Here is a 20,047-nt window from a genome sequence, read left to right as displayed (position 1 = left end):
CACGGAGGCTTTCGGGCGCTTTTGGCCCCTGGGCCCTGAGGCCTGTCATTGTAGGTGTGTGTGGGGGTGCAACCACGTGCTCACTGAGGGTACCAAGCAGGAAGTGCTCATTCCCCCGCTTGGGCCACGGAGCTGCAGAGAAGCTCTCAACCACGCTGGCAGACCACGACCCCCACGTGGTCACGGCTCATTAAACCCAGTGGCCGCCCACAGCAGGGCCTGAAAGGTGAGGCCTGGCCCGGAAGGCGCTGAGCAGCTCAGGAAGATGGTGTGGCCAGGCAGGGCCCTGGGAGGGGGTCCTGAGTGGGGTGGCTGGTGGGAAGGCAGCAGAAGAGGAGTCTCAGGGGAGAGGGGCTTGGGGAGAGGGGACCTGGGTCCTGAGTGGTCCCTGGCCCTGGCCGGACTGTCTCTGGGGCCTGAGGCGCCATTCTGAGCCGACTGTCCCCCACGGGCTCGGTCTTGGGCTTGTGAGTAAAACAGGATGAGGAACCACAAAGACAGGACGGGGAGCGCTGTCTCCCACGGAACAGGGTCACACTGAGCGATGGAGAGTCAGCCATGGGCACAGCGTCACGTTAGTCACAGGCACACGTGACAGAAGTCACAGACGACAGTCACCAGGCCCGATTTGCTGGCCAGCCTGCGGTGGGGGGGTAGGGGATCAGGGCACGGCTCTGCCGGGGCTCCTCAGGCTGAGGCCCCACCTCCCGCTGTGCACTGCCTGCCCGGAAAGGCCCAGGGGGCAGGGGCCAGGAAGGTAGTTTCAGGTCCAGGAAACGAGGCAACGCTTTATTTGGTGGCACTGCTGGGGCGCTGCCTTGAGGAACGGACCGCCCGCCCGCTGCCTCTCGAGCTGTGGGGGGCGCGTGGCGGGCGCGGAGGACGTCACCTCCCTGGTGGGAAGCCCCCGAGGCTGGCAGACCCTGCGGAGCAGACAGAGCCGCCGTGAGCACCGCCAGCTCCGAGGCACCAGGGGAGCTCAGACAGGACCACGTGCTGCCACAGCCCCGTGGTCACGCGCGCTCCAGGGACGGCTGGGGTCCTTGCCTGACTGCTGCCTCTGCAGGAGCCCCGAGATGCTGATGGGCGGCCTGGGTGCCGGGGCCGAGCCCCCTCCTCCCGCTCTGCCGGCCGCCTGGAGGCCGAGGCTTTGGGACGACCCCCAGCCGGTCATCAGCACGGGTGGGATCCTAGGAGCAAGGTCACAAAGTCACCGGTGCTTCAAAGGACCTTGGCAACATGATCTTTTCACTTTTAAAGGCCACGTGTGGATTAACACACACGTTCCCGGCGCCAGGAGGCCACGCCCTGGGCTTGGGCGGTGGCACCAGGACAGTGGAACAGGCTCTGATGCCTGTGGCTGCCCCTCACCAGGGCCCGCCTGCTCTCAGCGGGCCCTCCACTGCCATCGTCTGTGCTGGTGCCCCAAATCAGGAGTCACAATCCCTGTGGGAGGGCCAGTCCCCAGGCAGTAGATGGGGTGGGGGGGTGGGGGTCCCAGGCAGAGGGCGGGTGAGGGGGGATGGGTCCCAGGCAGTGGTGGGGGGAAGGGGGGAGGGGGGGTCCCAGGCAGAGGGCGGGTGAGGGGGGCCAGTCCCAAGGCAGTGGGCGGGGTGAGGGGGGAGGATGGGTCCCAGGCAGTGGTGGGGTGAGGGGAGATGGGTCCCAGGCAGTGGGAGGGTGAGGGGGTTGGGTCCCTGGCAGTGGTGGGGTGAGGGGGTGGTCCCAGGCAGTGGGCGGGTGAGGGGGGGGGTCCCAGGCAGTGGGCGGGTGAGGAGGGATGGGTCCCAGGCAGTGGGCGGGGTGAGGGAGGAGGAATGGATCCCAGGCAGTGGGTGGGTGAGGGGGGATGGGTCCTAGGCAGTGGTGGGGTGAGGGGGATGGGTCCCAGGCAGTGGTGGGGTGAGGGGGGATGGGTCCCAGGCAGTGGGCGGGTTAGGGGCTGGCCCAAGCCTGCCTGGGGGCTGTTCTCAGGCAGCGGGTGGGTCGCCTCATGCATGGGGGCCGTGGGCACAAGGGTGGCTCTGGGCTGGGGAGGATGGGAAGGCCACGGCTGGGCGGTGGCAGGCGGTCAGGTATGGACGTGGCCTTTGGCATGGGGAGCCAACAAGGAGCTCTGGGCGGGGTGAGGGGCAGAGCCCTGCGCAGATGCAGCCCATGTCTCAGGCAATGGGCTGGGTCGTGGGTTATGCTCTGTTCAGGGGGTGGCAAACAGCAGCACACAGGCCCAACCGGCTCCTGCCTCTGTCAGCTGCTGTCGGGACACAGATGTGCCATTGGCTCCCCGCCCGCCAGCGAACCCCGAGAGGAGACGCTGCAGCCACACAGGGCGCCTGGGAGCTGCTACAACAGGAACAGCTGAGCTCATTTTAACTTCAGAAAAGCGAACCATACGTGTTCCGCACAGCACGGCCCCAGCGCACAGCGGGCTGGAAGGCCGCACCGAGACCTCCTTTCTCACCCCTCACCCCCCCGCAGAACGTCCTTCGGGAGCTTCCGGGACCTACCTGAGCGCCTGGGACCCGCTGGTGCGACCTGGCGTCAGGCTGAGCTGCTGAGGGCCGAGGTGGGAGATGCTGCCTGTGGGCATGTGGGGGCTTGTGGGTAACTGTGGTCAACAGTGCCGAGGGACTCGAGGCCCCGGCAGGTCACCACTGTGTGTCCGAGCGCAGTGCCCCAGGCGGGGGGCCCGCCCTCTGGTGGCCCGGTGCCGGCTCTCCTCGGGCTCTGGGGGCTCGGGCTGAGCCAGCCGTGGGCGCAGGGTCTGCTAAGGCGCATGGCATGGAGGCGGAACCCCTCAAGTGGCGCTCAGGGCAGACGGAGGGCGCCCTCGGGGCCTCAGCCCAGCAGAGACAGCCAGAGCGCCGCTGACCCAGGGCCCGAGCCATGGCCTGAGGCTTTTGTGCAGGAAGCAAGGCTATTGGATGCGGCCGGACAGACCTGCCTCCGAACACCTGGCACCGAGGAGGGGGTCAGCCCGGGCGTGGGAGCCTCGTCTCCCTGCGCCACCAGGCGAGGCCGAGCCCCCCCGGACGCTGTGAAGCGCAGGGGCGCGGGGGGTGGGGGGAGGAGGATGGACGGCCATAGCCTGGAGGGTGCGATCACACAACCTCAGTCTGGGTGAGGGAGGGACTCACCCATGCGTCCGTCCTGGGGAGGACTGATCAGGGACACTCTGGTGGGGCCGGCTGGCTCGGGCTAAGGACGGGAAGAGGACAGTGGGTCACGAGAGCCCCTCACCAGCCTGCGTCCCGCCTGGCTGGGGCTGCTGGGACGGAGCCCGTGAGACAGGGTGTCCCACTGGCCCCCCAGTGCCCCCGGCACTACAGCAGTGAGGGGACAAGGGGCTTGCTAGGTGCTTCTAATAATTTTAGAACAGAAAAAAAGTTAGACATTTTAAAATCCCGAGTAAATCCTCATTTTTGGTGCAAAACTGTCACCTGGAAACCCAGGTGTTGGTGACGGGGCCTGGTACTACCCGGGCAGGGCCCGCGTGCCAGGCTTGCTCCAAGCCAGGCACACGCCAGCACCACCCATGTTTCTCTTTCGGTGAAGCTGACCACCTCCTCACCGACAGGTTGTCAGGGGTCCTGGATTCACTCAGCCGCCTCCCACCACTTGCCCAGATGGAGGCAGCCCACCATGTGTCCCATGCCAGTGTGGCCCTGCCTCCTGTGGCAGCATGGTTGGGAAGGAGCAGCCACGGTCAGAAGGAGCAGCCACAGTCTGGAAGGAGTGGCCACGGTTGGGTCTGAGCGGCCACGGTTGGGAAGGAGTGGCCATCGCTGGGAAGAAGCGGCCATGGTAGGGAAGGAGTGGCCATCGCTGGGAAGAAGCGGCCATGGTAGGGAAGGAGTGGCCATCGCTGGGAAGAAGCGGCCATGGTAGGGAAGGAGTGGCCATCGTCAGGAAGGAGCGGCCACGGTCGGGAAGGAGTGGCCATCGCTGGGAAGGAGCGGCCACGGTTGGGAAGGAGCGGCCACGGCCGGGAAGAAGCGGCCATGGTAGGGAAGGAGTGGCCATCGTCGGGAAGGAGCGGCCACGGCCGGGAAGGAGTGGCCATCGCTGGGAAGAAGCGGCCATCGTCGGGAAGGAGTGGCCATCGTCGGGAAGGAGCGGCCACGGTTGGGAAGAAATGGCCATGGTCGGGAAGGACGGGGCGGCTACGGTTGTTAGCGTTGAGAAGCAGGAGGCACTGAAGGTGCAGGCAACATGACACACGGGACCAGACGACTCACCCTTCTCAGCGGGGAGGGCGTGAGGTCTACCTCCATGGGCTCTGCTCTGTGAACGACAGCGGACAGTTACTGCCTGAGCCCGGACGATGCCCAGGACGCCGTCTCCATGCTCCTCCTCACGCTGGCCCTCAGTCACCTCCCTCTCAGCTTCTGTCAGACCAACCCAGCCCACGGGGAGGGCGGGCTCTGAGCTCTGGGGAGGCCCCGCCTGACGGCCTCCTCTGCCAGGTCTGCTCCTCCCGGTCCTTCAGGCACCCTGGAGGTGCGGCATCTCGTCTGCCTCCGGTCCACTCCTGCTGGGCCCACTGCACTCAATCAGCGCTCGCAGGGCCAGCTCCTTTGCTTACTGCTCAAGACTGACAGAGAAGCATGCCCTGGCTTCCCCATAGGAAAAGGGCAGGGAGGGAGGGAGGGAGAGGGATAGGAGGAGGGAATTGATCGCTGAGTCACTTTCTGGCTGAGTGCTCAGCGCCAGAGCCCGGCTGCCTGGGGGACACAGGCACGGGCAGCTCGGAGATGCCACCAGGGCCTCCTGTGCTGCGTGTGGACCCAGCTCCCTGCATTTCAAGGAAAAGCAGGTGGAGGAGGGATGCTCTCAGGGACCGGCCGCCAGGGGTGTCCCGTGGCAGATTTGTTTCTGAGCCGCCCTGGGCATCCTGACCCCAGTGGAAAGGAGAGGCCCTCCCAAGTCACGGGACCACTCCTCCACCTGCTGCTAGGCCACAGGGACAGGGCTGGGCCAGCCCCCAGGCCTTGGCGGTGAGTAAGAGCCGCTGCGGGCGAGCTCCTGGGGCCTGTGCTGAGCGTCAGAACTTGGGGACCTGGAGGGTGGGGGCGGCAGGAGGAGCGTGGGAAGGCAAAGGACCTGCAGCTCCTGTGTGTGGCCGCTGACCCAGGCCCCAGTCCCCCGTCCCCCCAGCTCCCAGCCCTGCGCACACACCTCTCGGAGGAGGCGGAGGAGCCGGGTGGCCTGGGGAGTTGTCCACGGGGCTCTGCTGAGGAAGCTGTGACAAAACACCGCAGGGTGAGGGCGCGCCTGCCCTGGCTCTGCCCTGCCATGTCCTCGGCTCGCCACGCAGTGGGCCGCCACTTACTAGAAACCGGACTCCGCATCGCGCTGAAGGCTGTGCGCTGGGACGGCCTCATGCTGAACAGATGGGGAAGGAGTTGGTAAACCTAAGAGCTGTTCCCCCCCAGTCCCTCACCGACCCCAGGCCCAGAGGACGCTGCAGGGACCGCCAGGCCGGAACGCTCCCCCGCGAGCGCCAGCCGGGGAGGCAGGCCAGGCCTCGCGAGGGTTCGGGGGCGGACACAGGCGGCCGGCAGACACAGTGACCAGATGGCCCGACGGCTGAGCAGAGCAGGGACATGAGCTCGAGGGAGAGGCGAGAGCAGAAGGGCTGGGGCCTGAAGGACGCCCGCAGGCGTCAGGGGCCTTTCGGGGAGGGCCAGCCTGCGGGCAGGAGGCACAGACAACACTGCTGGGACTCAAAGGGCCACAGCCAGGAAGGAATGACTGGGACGCTGCAGAATGATGAGATGGTTACCAGAGGGAAGGCAGGTTGTACAAAGGGGGACAAATACGAGGGCCCTGTGCGCCCCTGCACCCAGTCTTGCTCCAAGCAGCACCCGGGGCCTGTCCCAGTGAGGGCTGGGTTCACCCTCGGAAAGCAGCCCGCGAGAGTGGCATGTGGGCAGAGGCCGCGTGGGACAGCGTGCCCAGCTCCGCGGCAGCCCGGGGAACCGGGCGGGCACCTGCACACACAGCCGGCCGGCAGCAGCCCCCGCCCTTGCCTTCACGGGAACGTGTCGCACACGGGGCTTGAGTTCAGCCGTCCCACAGCACGGCCCTCCCCGACCCCCTGCACCAGGCACAGACGGCAGCCTGAGCTCCCCCTCCATGAGCCAGAGGACAGGATGTCCCTGGGAAGCCACTCCTCTCTGCCGTGTGCTCTCCTCTCCCCTGTCCCCAGACGGCCCACTGCCCCTCTGCCCGACAGTTTCTGGGGAGCAGGGCCCTGGTGAGGGCGGTGGCCTGGGAGGCGGCACGCAGACGCCTGGCTGGGCTCTGGGGCGTGGGGGAGGGTGTGGGTGTGGGTGTGGGTGGAGACCTACCTTTGTAGCTGCTCCACCCGCAGCATGGCCTTCCTGAGGGACTCCTCCAGCCTGTTGATCTGACACATGCAGGGACTCGGTTACAAGTGACAGTGCAAAGAACCGGCCCTCAGTTCTTACACCTGAGTTGGGAGGAGCTGCAGGGGCAGATGGGTGGTGGCCAGGCGTGGATTCTACCCACAGGCACCGGGGCTGGGCAGTGACACGTTCCCTCTGGGCAGACCCACCAAGGCACACAGAGAGGTCACGGCCATGGGATGGACACCAGCTAGCTTCCACACTCGAGGGTGTGGCTGTAGGACCTGTGGCTTCAAAGCCAGGCCCTACTCATTCCATAACCTTCAATTTAAAAAAAAAAAAGACCAATAGAGAATTGTCTAAGCTGCTCTGAGGCCCAGACATCACTCCCGGCCAGGTGAGGCAGCAGTCGGGTGAGGCAGTGGCCCTGGGGTGTGTCCTGTGGGCGTGGCCTCAGCACAGGAAGCTGACCTTGCCCCTTTGCCCTCTGCTGGTCCCTGTCCCAACCAGCTAACCGCTGCCTTGAATGAAGTTTCCTTTCGGAGCGTCCCTGCCTTCACGTAGCTCACATCAGGGAAGGAGGGTGTGTGTCGGGAAAATGAGCAGGCGTTTCGAGCCTCCCAAGTAAGCGCTCATCAGAGTCGCTTCATGGAAAAGTGCGAGGTGAGGTGGGGGGGCACCATCGTCAGAAGTGAACCATGGTGACTACTGGCCCTGAGCATCGCTGGGCAGACAGGAACCGTGCGAGGGGCTGAGGGCCCACGGGACAGATGCCCACCCCCAGCGCGCCCCGCTGAGACGTAGGGTTGGTCACAGGGTCACATGAGGTGGAGATGGGGTTTACCTTTTCTCTGTAGAAGGCCAACAGCCTCTTTCTGTGTTTCTCTTGAAATTCTGAAATCTGGGAAGATGACACAGGTCGGCTGCTGCAGTGACAGCCACGCCGTGCATTCCACACCCCTGCTGCCTGCTGGCCTGGCCGCCTGTGTCTTCACGACCCCGTCACCCCGCCACACGCAGAGTGCAGCGGGCACGCTCACACCGGGCACTCTCTCTCTCTATCCCCCCCCAGCACGTGGAGAGGGCCGGGAGGGCGGGAGCTGTGCCGGGGCTGGGAGCTCCCTTGTACGGGGAGTGCACGCGGTCTGGAGGCGGTCCCAGCGCTGCCAGCCGTTGACCGGGGAGGAAGCACTGTCCCATCAGTGACAGTATCAGACACCCAGCGGGAAAGCCCCTCCGGCTCCTGCACCTCGGAGGTGGAGCAGGTTGATGCACACGGGGCGGGGGGCGGGCGGGGTGGGGAGGTGGTGGCCCAGGCTCACCTTCAAGTTACTGAGGACCCCTGAGAGCTCTGCTTAGGTGGGTTTTACCTGTCGATGTTCCCCCACTAGAAGTTAATACTGAGACGAATGTAAAGTAACAGCAAGAGAGCTGCCATCCCTGGTGTCTAGACTCTGGAATCCCAGGTGGCACTGGGACAGACATGACGCCCAGAGGCCTGGCTGCTTCCATGGCCTCTCTCCACCTGGGCGGGGTGTGGGCCCCACCCCCATCCCCCAAATGGAGGCACCCTGAGGCTCTGCCTGCAGGTCTGAGTGCTATGGGGAGGGTGTCCCAGCTCACCATCACCGTAGCTTCTGGGTCCCGGGGACCTGGCCCGAGAGGCCCCTGGGGATGTGCAACGAAGTCGGTCCATGTCCCTGCTTGGCTGTTGCCTTGTGCCCAGGCCGTGTGCTGGGGCATCCAGGCCCCCGGGAGTCTGCAGGGTGGAGGGGCACAGCCCTGACCCTGTGGGCACTGTGTCCAAGAGCAGCCCCCAGGGCAGGGTACTCCTGGGGCTGACATGTCTGTCTCCAAGGGCACAAGCCAGCGTCTGAGAATGGCCAGGCCTGAGTGTGGTCGCTCAGCCTGCTGCTCGGCCTCTTCAGGGAGGGCAGCTATCAGAGGGGAGGCAGGATGGGCGGGCGGAGAGGGCTGCTCTCCGGACAGCTCCTTAGACAGCCTGATGGACCAGGAGGTCAGACTGGCATCGGAACCAGGTTGGGGACTGACTCAACCTCAGAGGCTGGGGCTGGGGAGCACGCCTGCAGCCAAGAGGCTCAGGGTCAGATACTGCAGCCACAGCTCCATGACGCAGACGCCTGCCATCAGCCGGGCGCCCCGACCAAAGGACCTGTCACCCGGGTCCAAAATTGTTTGGACAAAAATCAAAAGGATCCCAGCGAGATCACTGGCCTTGGGTCTCGGGAAACGGGTTCCCATGGTGACGGGCACATGTGCCCGAGGAGAAGGCGCCCACGCACCTGGGAGGTCTCCTTGGAGTACTTCTTGCACAGGCCGTCTATGCCCACGAACAGTGCCTGGATCCCTGGGTCCGTCTGGAAGAGAAAGACTCCAGCTGCTCGCTGCCCTGGCACACGCTCAGGGCGTGATGCAGAGGCAAATCGAGGCCTAGAGTGAGCCTCGGGACCAGCGCTTCCCTCGCTGTCGCCAGCAGGCACGGGGCACCGAGGGCTGAGGGCGAGGGCAGCAGTGGAGCCCTCTGGGCCACAGGCCCCTCCCTGTCAGAAGGAGCCCAGGCCTCTGGGGCGGGCTCAGGGCGAGGGGAAGCCAAGCACAGAGGAAACTCTGCGTCGGGGAGGGAGTGCTGAGGAGCCTCCAGCAGTCAGTCCTTCAAGAAGCAACATGACTGGGAGGAAAGCGGGTTCAGAAGCGGTGCTGCCCACTCCAGAGGAATCCCCCCCACCCCCCCTCGCCCCCCAGCACCCACAGTGACAACCATCGGGGGCAGAGGCGTGGCAGGCACCCTGAGAGGGACAGGGACAGGCGGGGACAAACAGCCCCGGATGAGGACAGCAGACCCAGCAGATGCCGGAGCCGTCCCCTCGCAGCCTGGCCCGGCCCGGCCCGGCCCCAGTACCGGCACCAGCATCGTGGCCGGGCCCAGATCGGAGCGTGAGCACGTCCTCTTCAGCGCCCGGTGCGCCCAGGTCCCACCAAAACCAAGTGAAGCTAAGTGCAGGGAGGACACCTGATGGACTTGAAGCTAGAAAATGTCCTGGAAGCCGTGCCTGGCCCTGAACCGCCGCCAGATCTTGGAGGGAGGGGCCACACAGGGTGTCTGGACAGCTGGGCCCCTGGACCGACCCTTGCAAGTCCCACGCAGGTGGACCTCAGGCGGGGCAGGGGCTCCAGGTGCCCGTGAGCCCTGCTCTGCACCAACTCAGCCTGCCACCCTGGCCTCGCCCCACACCTCAGAGCCTGGTTCCGGACACGGGGAGAGCATGCCTTCTGAGGACCTGGGGGCCAGGCCACAGGAAATGGGGAGCGCCCACAGAGCGTGGCGGCCTGTGCTCAGGAATAGAGAGAAGTTACACGCAGATTATCACACAGTGAAGACACCTATCACACGTGGACAGGATCCCATGTGGACGGGCAGGTGGGGCTTCACTCTACGTGGACAGGGACCCTGAGTGGGACTGAGTGTAGGGAGCAGAGGCTGAGCACCTCCACTCTGATAACAGCCCCTGCACAGGTTTTGAGGTCTCCCTGAAGCTCAGCAGGATACCACAGGACAGCCAACCCCTGAAAAGCCACAGCAAATGGAGCTTGTCATCCAGACACAGGAAGCATTCATGCCCAGGAAAGCAGGCTAACCAGTGCAATATGCATCACAATGCAGGCAACCAGGGGCCCTCGGGAGAGCCGTCACCAATGGCCTCAATGAAGGACGGACAAAAGGAATTCCCCAGGGCAGAAAGTGACCCTCAGGGGCGTCAGGGAGACTGGCAGCAGGGGAGCCGGAGGAAGCGGGGCGTGGGAACCTGGGCTTCGGTGGCGATCTGGGCAGCGATGTCTGTGGGCTGTACATCTCTGGTAGAGAAAAAGGTGCTCGGGCAGCACTAGGAACTGTGGGAAGGAGGAAGTGGAGTCAGAGCGTCCAGGCCCTCCCGGAGGACAGGAGGGTGGAAGCCTGTCCGACTTTAAAGGCAGCTGTGTGTGTGCTCAGGTGTCCCGGATCCGGGCGAGTTGCTCAGATTGTGCAGAATTCGCTGAGCTGTGCCCTTTTATGGTGTGTACTTCCTGCATCAGTGAAGGCTAGTAGAAATGGTAACTACAACCCCCAATATTTCTAAATTAACCAACATACCCATGGTCACAGGAATAATTGAGGAGAAATGTGAATTGTCTTGTTCAGGCAAGGATGAGCACAGACGGAGGGCCAGCCTGGGGTGGCAACAGGAGGAAGACAGGTGTGGAGTGATGTGAGCACCATCTTACAGAGCGAACAGAAGCAATGAGAAGAGAGAACACAAAAGGGCAAACAACAGGTGTACAATAAAGATACACAGAACCAAGTGCTAGTTCTTTGAAAATACGAATAAAGGTCAACAAGCACTGGACAAGACTTCAAGAAAAGGAGAGAAGGCACAATAACCACCATTAAAATGAAAAAACACGTTTCACTGCAGACCTTCCGACACTAAGACCCCGAGGCCTGAACCCGGGTGGGGCAGGACGTTCAGACACTGATGAAGGGCCGCGCTCCTGGTGAAAGCTCGCTTGGGTCGCCTGAGGAGCGGGAGGCATGCAGAGCAGTCACATGTCTGCACTCAAGTGCAGTCCCTGTGAGAACCTTCCCCACACCCCTCCCCGGTGCAGACGGTTTCACCCAGAATGCCACCACATTTTACGAATAAAGCCCATCGCCGAGAGGAGCAGGCGAGGCCCAGCTGCTTCCACGAGGCTCGCCGGCCCGAAGCCTGGAGAGGGCCTGGGAGAGAGGGCCACACGCAGCCCACGTGGACACAGCTCACCCAGACCCACGCACCAGCTGCCCTGCACCAGGCCGGACCTACTCCGGGAGCTAGTGTGGGTTTCAAGCTCAAAAAACAAATGCTATTCGCCACACTGACAAAATAAAGTAGGAAAACCAAATTATAGGCTCAACACCATTTAGTAAAAAAAAGCTCGTAGGTAAAGCTCAACACCGTTATGATAAAAACTTAGCAAAAAAACCCACGCCGCACACAGCACCCCACGGAAACACTCCATTGACCCCGAAGTCAGGGGAGAGCCCTGGTGTCTGTGCTCCACACAGCACGGAGGCCAGGCTGAGCAGGGGAGACAGACACAGAGGGGCTGTGGGCAGACTCACAGTGGAGCCGACCGTACCAGGTGCACATAGGAGGCCAGCAGGTGTGAGTTCACAGACAAGACTGGATGGTGCTCGGCCGGAGTGCTCAGTGGTTGGGCATTAACACAGGAACCAAGAGGTCACGTGCCTGGGTTTGCGGGTTCATGCCAGAAGGGGGCGTGTAGGAGGCAGCCCATTGATGTTTCTCTCTATCCCTCTCCCTTCCTCTAAAAATAAAAATAAAATAAAAACAATAGAAACATATTTAAAGGGCTATGCAGTCACCTTTACAGTGTGGGTGTGCCCACAACATGTCGCCTGAGAAAACACCATTTTCATAAGAATAAACCCGAGTAGCGCACACAGCCCGGACGCTCCACTCCTGCTGCTGCCTTTGGGCGACAGTGTCTGGGGCTTCCCCTCCTCCACTGGGATCTTTTGTATCATTTGCATAATGTGTGATTGTTACAGGTTAAAACATCAGATCAAATACACATCTGGGGAGCCTAAGTGTAAAAAGGACAATTATGTGTAACTGAATTTAAAGCGAACAAGTTAAATTCATGTATTTTACAAAGAGAACAAAAGACACTGTTTTAAGCCTACTGCAACAGCAATCCATTTAAAACCTACTTTCCTCCAATCCTCTTAACTAGATACAACAGCTGTGAAAAACCAAACTTGATCACCTTTTTTTGTTGTTACTCCTCACCTGAGGTATTTTTTCTATTGATTTTTAGAGGGAGTGGAAGGGAGGGAGGAAGGGAGAAGAATAAGAGAGGGAAGAGAGAAAGAGAGAGAAACAAAGAGAGAGAGAGAAACATTGATGTGAGAGAGATCGATTGGTTCAATTCCCATGTCCTGACTGAGGCTGGAAATTGAACCTGCAACCCATGTATGTGCTCTCCACTGGGATTTGAACCCACAACCTTTGGTGCATGGGCTGACACGCTAAACACTAGCACACCGGACAGGGCTCCCTCACCTTAAGGAGCTTGTATTGCACTGAAGAAATCCATGCAACACATTTTCATTCCCAGGCACATTGCACAGCAAATGACCAATAGGCCAACCTATAACTAAGAAGGCTGTAGGAAGTCTCCCAAACCAAATCCTAATGATACTTAGAGATTCTGTAAGACCTTCCAGTTAACTGACAAAATGAACGAAATTTTAGACACCACAAGTGACTAAAAATTGAATCTCAAATGGGAAGGGAAACACGGTGATCAATATTTAGAGTAGCCAAAACCAGTGTGGCTCAGTGGATAGAGCATCAACCTGGGGACTGAGGGGTCCCAGGTTCCATTCCGGTCAAGGGTATGTACCTTGGTTGTGGGAACATCCCCAGTGAGGGGTGTGCAGGAGGCAGCTGATCGATGTTCCTCTCTCATCTATGTTTTTGACTCTCTATCCCTCTTCTTCCTTTCTTTCTGTGAAAAATCAATAAAATATTTTAAAACAAATATTCAGAGTATATGCTGCAGTTTTCAACTTACATGTTTCGAAAGTAAAACTGTTTGACAAGGAAGCTTACAAATCAAGCATTCGTCCTTTTTACCTATATGAAAAAAGAGCAGATGCTGTGTTATCCTGGTCGGCAGTGCTTTTACACATAAATACAGACTAACAGGCAGGATTGTGGCCCTTACATTTTTTTCACCTTCAGACAGTGGGTGAGACTCTGGATGGAGTTGGAAGATTTATACAACTAGCAATCCTTTTCTTCCCTGTTTACAAAGATGCCCCCAAACAGCGACCCTCCCCAGCCTCTGCCCCAAACCCAGAGCCCGCAGCACCTGCTCCTGGGGCTCCGCCAGAATCCCAGCTCCATCGCGTGGCGGGGGCGGCGCCAGCGCCAGCCTTTCCTCCCGCAGGCCCCGGCCCGCTCCCCGCAGCCTCGCTTCCTCCCCCAGCGGCGGGGCCCAGGCGGCAGCCCGCACCCCAAACCCGCTGCCGCCGGTGTCCCCTGACCCAGCTGGGAAGTGGGTCCCAGCACCGCGGGCTCTGCCGCCCTACGGGGTGTCCCCATTCCTTCTGCGGGGTTCCTACGGGCTAAGAGTTGTGACCGGCTTCAGCGTCTCCACCCGTTCCCCCCATGGAGCGCAGCTCACGGCCCCTTCCCTCCGTCCCGGGGGTGGGGGTGGGGGGTGGAGGGGAACGCCCACCCCCAGGCCCTTCATGCCGCCGCAGCGCTGACATCTCACCGTCCCCAGGTCCCTGCCACTGGCCCCACCATGTACTGGCCGCGCCACTCCCGCCCCGCCCCCATGGCCCCGCCCCGACGGCCCCCGAGGCCCCGCCGCGCCCCGAGGCCCCGCCGCGCCCCCAGGCCTGCTCCCCACAGCCCCGCCCCGGGCCCCCGGCGCGCCCACCTCTGCTCAGGCAGCCCTCGCAGTACACGTGGCCGCAGCTGGTGAGGCTGAAGCGCGAGGCCCGGCCGGGCGGCTGGAAGCAGCCATTACAGAACACCCAGCTGGCCATGCGTACGGCCGCCGCCGCCGCCGCCGCCGCCGCCGCCGCCACCACGCCACGCCGACGCACACGCCACGCCGCCGCCGCCGCCAACACGCCACGCCGACGCACGCCACGCCGACGCACGCCACGCCGACGCACGCCACGCCGACGCACGCCACGCCGACGCACGCCACGCCGACGCCCACGCCCACGCGGCCCGCACGTGAGGCCACAGCGGCCCGGGCAGGCCGGAAATCCGGGCCTGCACCCAAGGCAGCTCTGCGCCTGCGCCCACAGCCTCGCGCATGCACACCAGCGGCCGGTGCTCCCGCCAAAACCCCAGCGAGACCCCCAGCCTGAGGGCGCGCGGGGGGTGGGGGGTGGAGGGTGCTGTCTCCCCTACTCCGGCCGCTTCTAGGGGAGCAACAAGCTCGAGGACCGGGACCTCCTCCCGGCGCGGGACTGTCCTGAGGGCAGCGGGCCGCAGGCCGGGCCTTCGCAAAGGTATGGTGTCAGCGTGGCCGCAGGGGCAGGTGAGGCCCAGGGGGCCCCGCCTCTGTCTCTGTCCGTAACTGAGTGCAAGGGTGGGTCCAGGCAGGCCGGCGGGGACACGGGTGGCCAGGGGTTCCGGAAGGTGATGGGAGGCGGGGCGCTGTGGGGAGTTGCAGGGAGGAGGGGGTGCTGGGGGATTAGGGAGGTGGAGGTGGGGGTGGGAGGTTGCAGGGAGGAGGGGGTGCTGGGAGATTAGGGAGGTGGGGGGTGGGGGGTGCAGGGAGGAGGGGGTGCTGGGGGATTAGGGAGGGGGAGGGGGTGGGAGGTGCAGGAGGAGGGGTGGCGTGCTGGGAGATAGGGAGGGGGGGGTGGGGGATGCAGGGAGGAGGGGGTGCTGGGGGATAGGGAGGTGGAGGGTGGGGGGCGGGGGTGGTGCAGGGCAGGAGGAGGTGCTGGTGTGCGGGGGATTAGGAGGTGGAGGTGGGGGGCGAGGGGTTGCAGGAGGAGGGGGTGCTGGGGGATTAGGGAGGGAGGTGGAGGTGGCGGGGCGGTGGGGTTTGCAGGGAGGAGGGGGTGCTGGGGATTAGGGAGGTGGGGGTGGGGTGGGAGGTTGCGGGAGGAGGGGGTGCTGGGGGATTAGGGAGGTGGGGGTGGGGGGTGGGGGGTGCAGGGAGGAGGGGGTGCTGGGGGATTAGGGAGGTGGAGGTGGGGGGCGGGGGGTTGCAGGGAGGAGGGGGTGCTGGGGGGGACCTGAGAGCCAGGTGCGCCGTGGGCAGTGGGTCGTGCCTCCTCGCGTACGCGGAGGGCCCGGCCGGGCTAGGTGCTGCCCCACGTGCGGCCATTCTCTCCGCAGGGTGGGAGCCGCCCGCCTGCGGCCCGAGCTGTTCACGCCTCTCAGAGGCCCTGGGCGGTGGCTGCAGCGCAGGAGAGCGGTGTCCGGGGCAGGTTCAGGATGGCTCTGCGCTCAGCGTGGGCCGTCCTACTGTGGCTGTGACCCCTGGGACGGGGCTGTGACCCCTGAGACGTGGCTCTGACCTCTGGGATGGGGCTCTGACCCCTGAGATGTGGCTGTGACCCCTGGGACGGGGCTGTGACCCCTGGGATGGGGTTTGACCCTGTGACGTGGCTGTGACCCCTGAGATGGGGTTTGACCCTGTGACGTGGCTGTGACCCCTGGGATGGGGTTTGACCCTGTGACGTGGCTGTGACCCCTGGGATGGGGTTTGACCCTGTGACGTGGCTGTGACCCCTGGGATGGGGTTTGACCCTGTGACATGGCTGTGACCCCTGGGATGGGGTTTGACCCTGTGACGTGGCTGTGACCCCTGGGATGGGGTTTGACCCTGTGACGTGGCTGTGACCCCTGGGATGGGGTTTGACCCTGTGACGTGGCTGTGACCCCTGGGATGGGGTTTGACCCTGTGACGTGGCTGTGACCCCTGGGATGGGGTTTGACCCTGTGACATGGCTGTGACCCCTGGGATGGGGTTTGACCATGTGACATGGCTGTGACCCCTGGGATGGGGATGTGATTCCTGAGATGTGGCTGTGGCTCCTGGGACATGGCCATGACCTGAGATGTGCCTGGTCTAAGCTGAGGTGTGTGCCTAGTACAAAATAGTATAAAATAATACCCAGGTTCCCAAGCCCTCTTATGGGAAAAGGAGTGCAGTAACAATCTGTGCTATTTCTATGTAAGTGGTAACATTAAAAAACACATTTGTATTGATTTTAGAGAGAGAGAAAGGGAGAGGGAGAGACAGAAACAGCAACATTGATGGGCTGCCTCCTGCACGCCCCCTACTGGGGGTGGAGCGCAACCCAGGCATGTGCCCTGTTGGGGCATCCAAGACCTGGTGGTCCAGGGGTCTGTGCTCAATCACTTCGCCACACCCACCAGCAGTGGTAACATTTTAAAAAATATACTTTTTTTTTTTTTTAAATTGATTTCAGAGTGGAAGGAAGAGGGAGAGATGGAAATATCAGTGATGAGAGAGATTCATTAATTTGCTGCCCCCTGCATGCCCCACACTGGGGATGGAGCCCAACCCAGGCTGTGTCCTGACTGGGAATCGAACCTGGGACCTCCTGGTCCATGGAACAATGCTCAATCCACTGAGCCACCACAGCTAGCCCATTTAAAAAAATGTATTGATTTTCTACAGAAAGGAAAGTAGAGGGAGAGCTAGAAACATCAATGATAGAGAAACATCAGGTCAGCTGCCTCCTGCACACCTCCTACCAGTGATGTGCCCTCAACCAAGATACATGCCCTGGACCAGAATTGAACCTTTCAGTCCGCAGGCTGACCCTCTATCCACTGAGCCACACCGCTTTTGGCTGCTGGCCCATTTTTGATATAATGGGCTAAGTATGTGTCACCGGGGTTAATTTTGCTGGTTTTTAAAACCTTCGTTATGTGACAAGCAGAAAACTTCAGCGTTGCCATGTGGCTGAGACTTCATTTCTGTTGGGCAGTGCTGGCATACGCCGTTTGAACTAAGAACTGACGATGCGCTTACCCATCAAACCCAGGAGCCACGTTTCAAAGCAGCCTCTTATTGGTGTTAGACTTCTATAACCTCAACCTCTGACCACTGGAGTCATGTGATGTTGTCGACAGGTTCTTGGAAATTGTAACTTTAAACAAAATGACGTATAATGAAACATTTTTCTTTAACAACATTATAACAAAACCAGAGGCCCAGTGCATGAATTCCTGCATCTTGAAAGGAACTGTGGGCTGCGAGGCTGTGGTGGGCACAGAGGCAGGTCTTGGCCCATCTTCCGCACCCCCACCCAGCCCTGCCCACCATGGCCTCAGGTCCCCTGTCTGCTGGAAGCCCTGCTCCCGTTGCCGCTGCTCCCACACACTGATGGCACCAGCCTCACTCACACCCGCTGACAGTGTGGAGCGATTGGGGTCAGCGCCAGCTGTGGGTGCAAGCAGCTGCTGCCCTGATTACCGCTCAGGAGCAGGGGGAGGGGGAGAATTCCTCAGGGGTGATCAGGGCCTGCAGCCGCCACTCACACTGGCTGACAGCACTGAGCAATCAGGGCCAGCACAGGGCACGGGCAGTGGGTGGGAGTGCCGGGCAGGACCACGGCACATGGGAGCAAAGAATTTTCAATAACCACCAGAGGCTCACCCCGATGACAGTGACCAGGGCCTCACCCCGGTCACCTGCTCCACCATCCTGCCATGGCCAGTGCCTGCCATGTTCCATGTGTGCCCCCTGGTGGTCAGTGAGCATCATAGTGACTTGTTCGCTTGTTCAGTTTGCTGTTTGGTCTATTTATGTATATAGATGATATTAAACAAAATGATGTTATTTAAGGATATGCTGTAATACACATTCATGAATGTATTTTGATTTATTAACTCAAATGTTATGCAAATCATCAGATAGTTATCTGTCTTTATTAGCATTTTAAACAAGCTTCTTAGCTATAAAGAAGTCTTTAAGGTACTTCATTTGGAAAATTCCGACTGAGATAAAGATTAATGTTTGTGCAAAAGCCCACCATAAAACATTGCTATTTGTGTCTTCACTGGTCATTCGGAAATTTTCTTCACGGTCCTATACAGAAGAGAAATAGGCAGGTTTAGTTTCTTTTTCTTTCTTTTCTTTTTTTGCTTTTTGTTGTTAATCCTCACCTAAGGATATTTCCATTGATCTTTTTTAGAGAGAGTGGAAGGGAGGGAGGAGGTGGAGAGAGAGAAAGAGAGAGAGGAGGGTATTGAACCTGCAACCCAGGAATGTGTCCTTGACTGGGAATTGAACCCACAACCCTTTGGTGAGGGGGCCGGAAGCTTTAACCACTTAGCACACCAACCAGGGCAGTTTCTTAAAGAACTTACTGCCTGAGTTTGAGGGGAAAGTGCTGTATGCATTCAAAGTATTTGATATAAAACACACACACAAAAATACAAACAAATAAAAAACAAAGTATTTGATGTTTCTCAATTCGTATCTTATACCAAAGTGTCATCTCTGATTTCCTAAGCCAGGTGTGGTGTTAGCAAAGACAAGGATTAAGAACCAACCTTTTAAGACATTTTTGTATTTTGGTGTAAAATATCCAGAACTTGATCTATTTCTCTATACATCTGTCTCTATTATGCAAAGTGAACGTTACCCAATATTTTCATGGTTTGAATTCTCACTTTTCTCTAAGCTGGACTCTGTGTCCGGCACACCTGCCCTCATCTCATGTCCAGATGAGGGCACTGAGGCCCAGAGACGACACGAGGTTATTGTTTGGTGGAGCAGTTTTGAGCCAGAGTCCAGTGGGTGCAGTGACCCAGAAAACTCATGCTGCCAGGGGACCAAAACTGTGATTTAGGACGTGGGCATGCTCAGCCTCGTCAGATCCGTAAAGCACTCACTCATCCATTCTGTAAACTCACACCCCGAAGGTGTGTGGGCCGCAGCCCCCGGCCCCAGAGGAGCCTGCTGACCAGGGGACAGAACTGCCTGTGGTTAGGACACGCAGTGTGGCCCAGAGGGAAGGACCAAGGAGCACGCAGTTTATTCTTTCCTCGGTTCAGGGACTTGGTCTGCGGAATTGCATTCCTGGCAGGAAGAGAGAAAATGAGCCGGACAGGCAGACTGACCCTTTGATAGTTTTGTTCTCTGACTATTTGCTCAACTTGCTCAATTAGATGTTCAAGCTTGAAGCTGACTTCGTTAACTTTGTCCTTGGCCTGAGCGATGGCAGCATCGAGGCCATGCTCTCCGACGCGGATGTCCAAGTGGATCCGCTGTGCAAACAGAACGAAAAAGCGCGCCTTTATTTATTATTATTTTTAAAAAATATGTTTTATTGATTTTGTACAGAGAGGAAGGGAGAGAGATAGAGAGTTAGAAACATCGATGAGAGAGAGTCATCGATCAGCTGCCTCTTGCACACCCTCTACTGGGGATATGCCTGCAACCAAGGTACATGCCCTTGACCGGAATCGAACCCGGGACCCTTCAGTCCCCAAGCCGACGCTCTATCCATTGAGCCAAACCGGTCTCGGCAAGAAGCGCGCTTTTAAAACAGCTCCCCTTTCTCCTCTCTCTCTTCGTGTCCTCAGTTCCTCTCCTTCCTTCCCCCCCTTTCAAGAGCAGGCAGCCCCAAGCTCTGCATCCCCCCTCCCCTCACTGCCACGCTGTCCCCCGTTTTGCTCAGCAGTCCTCTTTGTAATAACAACGCACTGAAAGCTCACCTCCCGCCCCGAGGGCTCACACCCTCCTGGGCATCAGATTTACTACCAGGCACATGCGTTTGGTGCTGAGAACCTGATTACTCCCAGCAAAGCTTCTTTACACACAACTGGGTTTCCGATGCTAAAGTACACATTCTCCTCCTTAGTTCCCAGCACATTTAGGAAATAGCAATCACCATCCACCGTGAAGGGTTTTATTTATTGGGATTCCATTATTAATTCACCCTCAGCCCTCACTTGTTTTCAAGCCTGAATAATCACAGTTCCTTTAATCTCCCCTCACAGTTCTTACTTTTCAAGCCTTTAATCAACCTGGTGGCGCTCCTCTGAACCCCGTCCAAGCTTCCCAGCGCCTCCGTGGCTGCGCGCTGAGGC

At 60.1% G+C, this 20,047-nt stretch overlaps 2 protein-coding genes across 3 annotated transcripts in view; both read right to left on the bottom strand.

Moving 5' to 3' along the window:
- Positions 1–777: 777 nt before the first annotated feature.
- Positions 778–13,992, bottom strand: RNF212 (ring finger protein 212). The gene is made up of 12 exons (XM_036417049.2): positions 13,884–13,992; positions 13,008–13,069; positions 8,675–8,749; positions 7,216–7,272; positions 6,354–6,412; positions 5,333–5,385; positions 5,179–5,233; positions 4,227–4,284; positions 3,138–3,192; positions 2,508–2,580; positions 1,048–1,190; positions 778–923 (listed from the first exon to the last, which is right to left on the bottom strand). The coding sequence occupies exons 1-12, from the start codon at positions 13,990–13,992 to the stop codon at positions 886–888; spliced, it is 837 nt and encodes a 278-aa protein (XP_036272942.2). The 3' UTR covers positions 778–885.
- Positions 13,993–17,770: 3,778 nt separating this feature from the next.
- The window catches only part of LOC118707144 (transmembrane emp24 domain-containing protein 11), a 17,428-nt gene continuing 15,151 nt past the window's right edge, over positions 17,771–20,047 (bottom strand). For both annotated transcript variants that reach the window (XM_045573965.1, XM_036417073.2), the window contains 2 exons: positions 19,076–19,222; positions 17,771–18,038 (listed from right to left, as the gene is read on the bottom strand). In XM_045573965.1, coding sequence (XP_045429921.1) covers positions 17,889–18,038; positions 19,076–19,222 — 297 coding nt within the window. In that variant the 3' untranslated portion in view covers positions 17,771–17,888. The remainder of the gene's footprint in view (positions 18,039–19,075; positions 19,223–20,047) is intronic.

Source organism: Pipistrellus kuhlii, unplaced genomic scaffold, assembly GCF_014108245.1.
Source record: "Pipistrellus kuhlii isolate mPipKuh1 unplaced genomic scaffold, mPipKuh1.p scaffold_m20_p_58, whole genome shotgun sequence".
Taxonomy (NCBI): domain Eukaryota; kingdom Metazoa; phylum Chordata; class Mammalia; order Chiroptera; family Vespertilionidae; genus Pipistrellus; species Pipistrellus kuhlii.
Note: the sequence above shows the minus strand (reverse complement) of the source record. Positions and strands in the feature narration are given on the sequence as shown.

Bases quoted from the DNA above. Each gene is read 5' to 3' on its own strand.
- RNF212 (XM_036417049.2), bottom strand. From the start codon at position 13,992: ATGGCCAGCTGGGTGTTCTGTAATGGCTGCTTCCAGCCGCCCGGCCGG. The intron at 8,750-13,007 runs GTAAGTTGAAAA...TTTCTCTTCCAG, and splicing joins CAGTTTTACTTTCGAAACAT to ACGGACCCAGGGATCCAGGC. The intron at 2,581-3,137 runs GTGAGTCCCTCC...ACATGCCCACAG, and splicing joins TCCCCAGGACGGACGCATGG to GCAGCATCTCCCACCTCGGC.